The sequence below is a fragment of the Hylaeus anthracinus genome, unplaced genomic scaffold, assembly GCF_026225885.1.
Source record: "Hylaeus anthracinus isolate JK02 unplaced genomic scaffold, UHH_iyHylAnth1.0_haploid 0, whole genome shotgun sequence".
Taxonomy (NCBI): domain Eukaryota; kingdom Metazoa; phylum Arthropoda; class Insecta; order Hymenoptera; family Colletidae; genus Hylaeus; species Hylaeus anthracinus.
This window is the reverse complement of record NW_026533254.1, coordinates 26,140,581-26,148,813: the sequence shown is the minus strand read 5'-3', so window position 1 is coordinate 26,148,813 and position 8,233 is coordinate 26,140,581. Positions and strand designations below refer to the sequence as shown.

Here is an 8,233-nt window from a genome sequence, read left to right as displayed (position 1 = left end):
ATAATTCCTCCATACTGTTAATAGTACATTGAAAGCCAAGCCTGTTTCCAAAACTGAACATTGTAAGTAGACAAAAACCAATACAATAAATAAATTCAAAAAGCTAAATACTGGAATTTAAAAGACTATAAATAGGCTCCGGGTAAATAAAGTGTTAAAACGTAGCTTTAGTTCAGCTCGATGAACTCTGTTTTACACCGCGTTGTCGCAAAGCACCTCTAAGTTTGTTTCGCGGTTACAATGGAACTGGGTCTTGGCGTGTTTTACCCGAGAGTTCCGACAACCGGTAAAGAACAGGACGTGGAGAGTAACCGCCTCGCGATCAACGGTATACCGTCGCCCGTGTACGCCAGCGTCCTAGTTGCGGATGAAAAAGACGAGGGTGGGAATGAAAAGGCGTTTGTGCAACGTCACTCATTAGATATTTAATGTTTCAGCTTTGCCTGCCGAGCGGGCTGAGATTCCGGACCCAGAAACACTCGGTGGAGCCCACGTTTCACTCGTTCGTGCTCACCAAGGAGGACGGGCACAGAACGTACGGGTTCAGTCTTGTCTTCTACGAGGAATGCAGGAATCGCAAGATATGCGCGGCTATGCAAACACTGCAGGCGATGCATATCACGGAGCTGAGCAGCGGCCAAAACGGTACACCGCCAACGTGAGTCTCCTATGAGTCGTTTAATAGCTGGGTACTTGAATGATACAGTTAATACGACCTACACTCGACGACATGAGTCTCGACGATAGACAGTTTTTATTTAGTATGACGTCTAAGAGAGAGAAATGTATTTTGCAGGGTAAGGAAAGGCCAGGATGGACATAACACGCGATCGCTGCCACGGCATTTCAAGCTATCAGCGCATTCTCAAAGCGCCGCGTTGGGCTACTATGATTCTACCAAAGACAAGTTGCTAGTGACTAAATCGATATCCTTGCTATGTCAGCAGTCCTACCTTCACGCCGCGAAAACGTTCCTCACTAATCTCTACAAGTAAGTAAGCCTCCACATCCTCCTCTAACACCGACACTCTTTTTGGAGACTAAAAAATCTCGTAAATTCCTTTTCCAGATGTGTTCCTAGACACCCAGGACCCGGTCTTAGCTTAGAGTCCTACGTGTACAATATTCTCTATAACGTGCCGGTACCATTGCCTGGGAAGTCGTTGAAGTTCTTCGTTCCCAGCGACGAGCCAGCAAAGTCACCGTTGGAATTAGTTATATATCAGCCGACACCGTTGCAGGAACTACCGATGCTCGATTATCCTCTGAAAGACATGTTCACGTGGCTCGGCGCGGAGTGCGTGATTCAACTGTTTACCTGTGTGTTATTGGAGAACCAAGTGCTGCTAAGAAGCTCGGATTTTCACAAGCTGATGGTGGTATCCGAGTGCATAACGGCGCTTCTCTTCCCATTTTCCTGGCAGCACGTGTACGTGCCGATATTGCCTGCCAGCCTGCATCACTTCTTAGACGCGCCTGTGCCGTTCATAATGGGTTTACATGCTCAGAGCGAGGGCGGCGTCCTGAAAATTGCTAGCGAAGTAAGCGATCCAGTCTTTAATAATCGATGATCTTAGAATTTCCTCCTCGACGTAAATTGAACGAGAAGAGTTTAGAACACGCATGTTAAACTCGTTTTAGTTCGACACTGTTTTATGTTTTGTTTCTCGATTGCAGGCAAATCTTTGTTATGTAGATATAGATAAACAAAATAGCCAATTTCCAGAAGAATTACCCGTGTTTCCTCATAGGCCGCAATTCATTAATGAGATTAGAGCTCTCTTAAACAAGTACAAAGTACCATACTCGGGAAAGTAAGTGAAAAAAGTCGTTCTTCTTTGCCGCGCATTTATTTAACGCGACGTTTAACGGCGAAATATTTTATAGGACTGACAACATGGTCATAAATCATTACAATGGCGACATCATGACAAGTAGTTTGACGCTTCCTGGTTCTGGTTTTCATCTTCCTCGCAGAAAACACTCGTTGCACGATGTCCTGGATTGGGATCGGCCGGAACCGCCTCAATCGGACACTTTACAAAGGATAGTAGATATTGTTAAAAGAACGGGTAAGCGTTCAATTACAAAAATAATTTCAAAAATAATTTCAAAGATACTCGCCCTTAATATAAGATTCTTTTCGTTGCACGTATTTGTTACAGGCGTGAACGTAGACGATCTTGATTCGATAGACGATAACGTAAAGGAAAGAATACTCACACCGCAGGAAGAGTATCAGGAAACGCTTATGTTTAATAATGCGATTAGGGAGATTTTTTTGAACCGTTTTGTACAGATCTTTTCTAGTTACGAACACTTCGTTATTCAGCCAAGTCAGGTGCGATACGAGACTCATGCATGATTCATTGCTGTAAATTAAATTACAACTGTAAAATGGAAGTTAACTGTACGTTATAGGATAAAGATGAGTGGTTGAATAATAGAGATAGTATGCACGTTTTTGATAAGGCGACATTTTTATCCGATCAACCCACGCAGCATTTACCGTTTCTATCGAGATTCCTGGAGACGCAAATGTTTGCTTCTCTTGTCGACAATAAAGTCATGTCTACGTGGAGCGAGCTGGATTTTAATATACGGGTTTTCGATCAGAGAATTTCTCACTTGAGGTGAGTCTGACGAAATTAAATATCTTTTTAAACAAATTAACGTTTAATATATTTACTGTGGAAAGATTCATTGTTCCCCTTACAGAAAAAAAGTTGGCGAGGCCATCGTACGATCGACTCGTTACGAACCATGTACAAATATAGAGGAGTCGCAAAAAGTGTTGGAACAGAGACTGATGAATGTGGATTTCGAAACGAACCCACCCAATGAGATTCTTCCTCATAGGGCGGCGTATTTTCGAAGTTTTCCATTGTTAGACACTGTTGCGTTAAATAAGGAGCCGGCTCAGAGGTACACATTACGCGCAAATATATTTCTTCACCTATTACATCGATGCATACTAACATTTACTATCTTATTTCCTGCTTCACGTATAGCATACTTCGGTAAGGACTACTTCTCTGAAGTCGTATAACGTGCATGTGTATTTTGTGTGACTGTCTCAGTGTCCCGTTAATTAAATTTAATTATCATTTAGAATTTCACGTAATCGAATATCTTCGAACGACTTGGAAAATACTTTTAATTTATAATTGTTTGTCCCTCGTCTAAATTTAACGACAGCGGAGTACAATTGTAATTGTTCGATTGCTTACAACAGCAGTCGGAGAGGACAAACCCAGTGGAAGTACAAAATGAAGTCCATGGAGTCGAATGGAAAACCCCCCGCGCCTCAAGAAACGCAGTCACCCAGGCCACAAACCAAGCTCTCAGCGGACATGAGTCCAGCGTTGATAGCGCAAGCCAATTGGACTTTTGTTGAAAAATTGCTCAAGGTACTTTCCTTGGAAAATAAAAGAATTAAATGCTCGTTGAAATAACCAGGTTAAATGCTAAATGGATCTTTTCTTTCATCAAGGACTGTAAATCAAAGACAAAAAGGATGTTGGTCGAGAAAATGGGCTCCGAAGCCGTAGCATTGGGTCACGGTGGCGAGTCGTTGTCCGATGTCGAAGAGAATACTCTAGTTGCCAGTCTTTGCGATCTCCTAGAACGGGTTTGGAGCCACGGATTGCAAAACAAACAAGGGAAAAGCGCCCTTTGGTCGCACCTTACTATGTACCAAGAACTAGAAGAGTGTAACGAATCAACTAAATCCATAGATCCGAACTTTCTCTCTCCTGGTAAGTTATGATTTATCATTGCCTCACGATATCTGTTATATAATTGTGCTTCATCCTCGTGATCACGATACTTAATAAATTTTATCACATTTGGAAATTCAGCGCTAGCGTGGTGCGTGCTGCGGAAACGACTCGATTGTACGTGCCTTATTTTATTTAAGATAAAGTGTTAAAAGTAGAGATTAGTTTCTCATACGTAGATACTCTGCACTGTATTAGTTGTAAGTGACCCATTATCGATAAACAATTATTTATCACTGTCTATGTGTTCTCCGCTAAGATTGCACAAAGTATATTAGTGAGCACATTTGGTTGCTACTTTTCGGTATAACCAAACATTTTTTAATATTTTGCTTTTTTAAATATGATTTACATTTTCGTTTTGGTTAATTTTTATTTGTGTTTTATTTTCCTGTTATAAATAGCCAAGAAATCGCCAAATAAGTTTTTTGGATTACCGGACCGCTTAATTTCATCCTTAAAGGGCAGAAATATTTTTGAAATTGCTTCTTATATCAAGGAGAATTTGAATGGTAAGCCGTAGCGTTGGCTTGCCACAGGAGACTTTCGATAATGACATTGCATTTTATTTTTATGGTTCTCAGTAAACTGCATGTTCGTGTCATTGGTGTTGATGTTTCGACAAATGTTGCGGAACATATTTATTAATTTATTGAAATTATAACTAACGTAGATAGATATTTCAGAATATTATTTTCTCTTGATATTGTTGTTACGAGTTACGCGAAAGACTGAGTTAATTTGTCTATGGAAATTGCATCCAGGCTGTTTTGATCGAAGCATGACTTGTTTGCATGGATCTTTAGAAACATTTTAGTGACAGTGTAAAAACAAATAATTATTTTGGACATTTTTCAGCTTTTCCATGTAATTTAATTTGTATCATCTTTAAACCATGACAGATTTATCAAACCTGGCATTGGAGACTGATGTTTCGCCTACACGAGGGACGGATAAACATAAATCTCCCGGGGATAGAAAGATTGGTCCAGAACATCTGAGGCCTCTACCCGATTCTTTGCTCTTTGACATAAGAAATGTGCAAGCGATGACTGATATTAAGACTCACATTGGATACGCCAGAGCCTGGGTTCGATTGGCATTGGAGAAAAAACTCCTTTCTCGTCATTTGAAAACGCTTCTATCGGACACCACATTGTTAAGGTACAGATAAACTTAATCTCTAATTATTACTGTTAGAACTAATGAAAGTTATCACCATGCTTTGACTCGACATTGTATCGTGTAATTTCTCAGGAGTCAGTACAAACGCTCAGCGTTCCTTCGCTGCGAAGAGGAAAAGGAACAATTCTTGTACCATCTCTTAACGTTGAATGCCGTCGATTATTTTTGTTTCACTAACAACTATCCAACCACAAAGTTGCCATATAGGGTTGTTATATTTCCTAGTCGAAAAGCAAGCGCAGCTACTACTTCCGCGAATAGCTGGATCGCTATCTCAGGTACTCTGTGCGAAACGAATCCGGTTCCCATTCCTAAAGGAGCGCTGGAATTCGTATTTCACGTAAGTTTATATTCTCATTAAATTTTTATTTTAAATGATATAAACACAATCCTTAATCGTAATTCTAATTTTAGCATAAGAATTTGGGTGTACTCTCTACGTTACGAATAGGACACGACAATACAGGTCTTTCTCCTAAATGGATGGTGGAACACGTAGTGGTGAGAAATGAGGTTACGGGGCATACGTTTAAATTCCCTTGTGGTAGATGGCTTGGCAGAGGTATCGACGATGGCTCTACCGAGAGATTATTAGTGGGTGCTTTAGTGCCCCGCAGTATCGACAATGAGGAATTGGTCGAGTCGTGTTCGACTCCGCCAAGATGTAGATCGCCCAGCATACCTAGGCGCCCGATATTGTCTCAAGTTGAGCTGCAACACATGTTAGGTAAATACGAGTGAAAAAGTTCATTCTAAATTCGTATTATTCTACGCTCTTTTTTTCTTTGCAGGAGAAGCCGTAAACGCAATTGTAAAATTCCACTATCGAAGAGAATGCCAAGATGGCTCTCTGACAGCTTTGCTTTGCGGAGAAGGTGGCCTTGTACCATCCTTGGAACAAATATTTTTATTCGGGTTCAAAAATCAGAGGATATTTGGGAGAAACTTTTATGTTTGGGATTACCTCCGTAAGTTACTCAAGGATAGCCTATGTTGATGCGAGCACAGTATCATTCGTTACTCTCAAACTTATTTTCAGTGCGCATAAAGGAAAATTTTGAAATTTCCTTGTTGGAGGAAATGGACGAATATTCACAGAGGTTGAATAGAGGCAGACGAGCCCACGTTGAGAGTAATCAAAGGTTTACTACCTTGAGATGTTACTGTCATCTTATCGATCAAATTAATATGTTCAGCCAAACACTTGGCAAAGATGGGAAGTTTCAGTTGTTCATTTGCTTGGCAGCGAGGTAATTTGCTTACACGTTTATTAGTTGTATAATTTCGTTCGTATAATTAATTAGGTTATGTTTCAGGGAGCAGCTTCTTCATTCGATGCTGCGACCAATGAGCGAAGCACGCTCCACCACAGACATGTACGAGGAAACCTCATTTCTGAGAAATACCACGTTATTAAATTTTCTAGTTCACATTCTTGAACCATTGTGTGAGTTTCACATCGTCCTTGAGAAGAGTTTGACTCACGGAATTTCCAGTATATGTTAATTTATCGAATGACATTCCGCTTAATTAGGTAAGATATGTTTTAAGAAATTGATCGTGTTCCTTTAAAATTCCCTGTCTTTTCGTATTATCTTATATCGTGTCTCTTTGATGCAGCATGATTTACCAAAGGTTAAATATTGCGAAGCGAAAGAGGACAAGTGTTATATCGGAGGAATGAAGAACTTTCTAAAACCTATTATTAAGAAATTCAGAGGAATTTAATAATGCAAATGAAGACTGTTAGGGAACTGTAAAATAGTCGTTTTTAGGTGAAAAATTATTCGACGAAAAGTTGATACATGAGTGATGATGAAAACATAGATCTTGCCCAGTTTCAGACGCTTATGATATTAACGATGATGACAAGAGTCCCGATACAAAGATAGATCTAATTTGGCCCATCTTGCCATAGATATTAGTAGAAAGCAAACAATGTTTGTTGAAACTGACGAATCGTGTACCAAAGATGTGATCCTATTAGTTCTTACTATTAGTGTTATATTAATATTATCATTACTAAGGGTTTAGTTTTTTTTTTTTTTTTTTTTTTTTTTTTTTTACGGTCTTTGTCGTACGCAGGACATTCGAAAATCATACAACAACGTGTATATCGCGATAACTGAGAAGTTATACAGAACATGTATGGTTTTTGTATGTTCTATTATCATTTTTATCAAACGATAAAGAACAGAGAATAAGATCTCGCCCATAAAATTAGGATGGGAAAGATTTACATAGCATTACTGTCGAATCTTTAAGCATTTCCATGGGTCATGATATATTTAAGTAATGAAATTTTAACGATCAAAGCTAACTTGTAATCTTTCCTGATTTCTAAGGTCGATCTCTCGACGATTTGCAGCGTCGAGTAATACTCCTTTTTACAAAAATTGTATATTATATTACGGAATCTCTTTTTTATTTTCACTAGTTGACGAGTCTTTAACGTTAATTGTTAACTTTCAAGAAGCAAACTGTAACCAATTCCCGTATCTGTGTCTTGTTATATTTTTTTTCATCGAAATTTGAAGTCCAATCAATCTGTTATAGCATTGGAGTCAAATGGACCAAATAACTTAATCATTTACAAAATCTCTCGAAGTCTGGCAGTTCGCTCCTAATCTGCAATGTATGTAACATTGGTACCAATTGTCTTTCGACAGTTTTAATGTACTTGACGGTAATAAGACATAGCTATCAGAGTACAATATTTAGCATTTCACAACCATCGTTAAGTATTAAGTTGGTTTAAAAGTAATTTCGTTTTCTTAGCTGTTAATATTGAAATATCATAACTCAGTCCAGAATACAGAATATTTGTTGTCAAATGGCTTGAACAATACAAATAACGAAATTATTTTTCCATCAACCTAATAATCGTTTTGCTGCATAATGTTATCAATGAAATACTCGCATAATGAACTGGTCAGGTTCTTCTTTCCTAGATTTTCTAGGGAGTTGCGAAACAGTTCTTTTTATAATTTGTTCAGCGCGGAAAATGTTATTTTAGGTGATTGCAAAGTGTGCATTGTGATGCGTTTTAGACTGAAGAGTAATTTATTATACTTTTTCTTTTATACTTTATGCATACCTCGTGCTGTCATGTTGAAGCCAACTTTAAACTTTCTTGAGCCAATGTTTCTAATCAGGCATGTGTTTTAAATATCAAGTAATGATACCTTTGGACTATTTGTAATGTTTATAAAAAATTGAAATATATAATGCTTCTTTTAACTAAAAATAATTATAAAGAAAATATGTAA

The 8,233-nt window shown here is 38.5% G+C and overlaps 1 protein-coding gene across 4 annotated transcripts in view; it reads left to right on the top strand.

Moving 5' to 3' along the window:
• LOC128892533 (DENN domain-containing protein 5B) overlaps positions 1-7,678 on the top strand; it is a 30,038-nt gene extending 22,360 nt beyond the window's left edge. The window contains exons 3-21 of one of the 4 annotated variants that reach the window (XM_054153034.1): positions 438-658; positions 797-991; positions 1,070-1,541; positions 1,678-1,814; positions 1,888-2,072; positions 2,166-2,341; positions 2,422-2,633; positions 2,719-2,925; positions 3,236-3,410; positions 3,494-3,758; positions 3,861-3,896; positions 4,184-4,291; positions 4,682-4,943; positions 5,037-5,304; positions 5,379-5,691; positions 5,756-5,932; positions 6,004-6,214; positions 6,281-6,498; positions 6,585-7,678. In XM_054153034.1, the coding sequence (XP_054009009.1) occupies positions 438-658; positions 797-991; positions 1,070-1,541; positions 1,678-1,814; positions 1,888-2,072; positions 2,166-2,341; positions 2,422-2,633; positions 2,719-2,925; positions 3,236-3,410; positions 3,494-3,758; positions 3,861-3,896; positions 4,184-4,291; positions 4,682-4,943; positions 5,037-5,304; positions 5,379-5,691; positions 5,756-5,932; positions 6,004-6,214; positions 6,281-6,470 (3,810 nt within the window). In that variant the 3' untranslated portion in view covers positions 6,471-6,498; positions 6,585-7,678. The remainder of the gene's footprint in view (positions 1-437; positions 659-796; positions 992-1,069; positions 1,542-1,677; positions 1,815-1,887; positions 2,073-2,165; positions 2,342-2,421; positions 2,634-2,718; positions 2,926-3,235; positions 3,411-3,493; positions 3,759-3,860; positions 3,897-4,183; positions 4,292-4,681; positions 4,944-5,036; positions 5,305-5,378; positions 5,692-5,755; positions 5,933-6,003; positions 6,215-6,280; positions 6,499-6,584) is intronic. The other 3 variants (XM_054153043.1, XM_054153054.1, XM_054153063.1) reach the window with 3 other exon arrangements.
• The last annotated feature ends 555 nt before the right edge of the window (positions 7,679-8,233 follow it).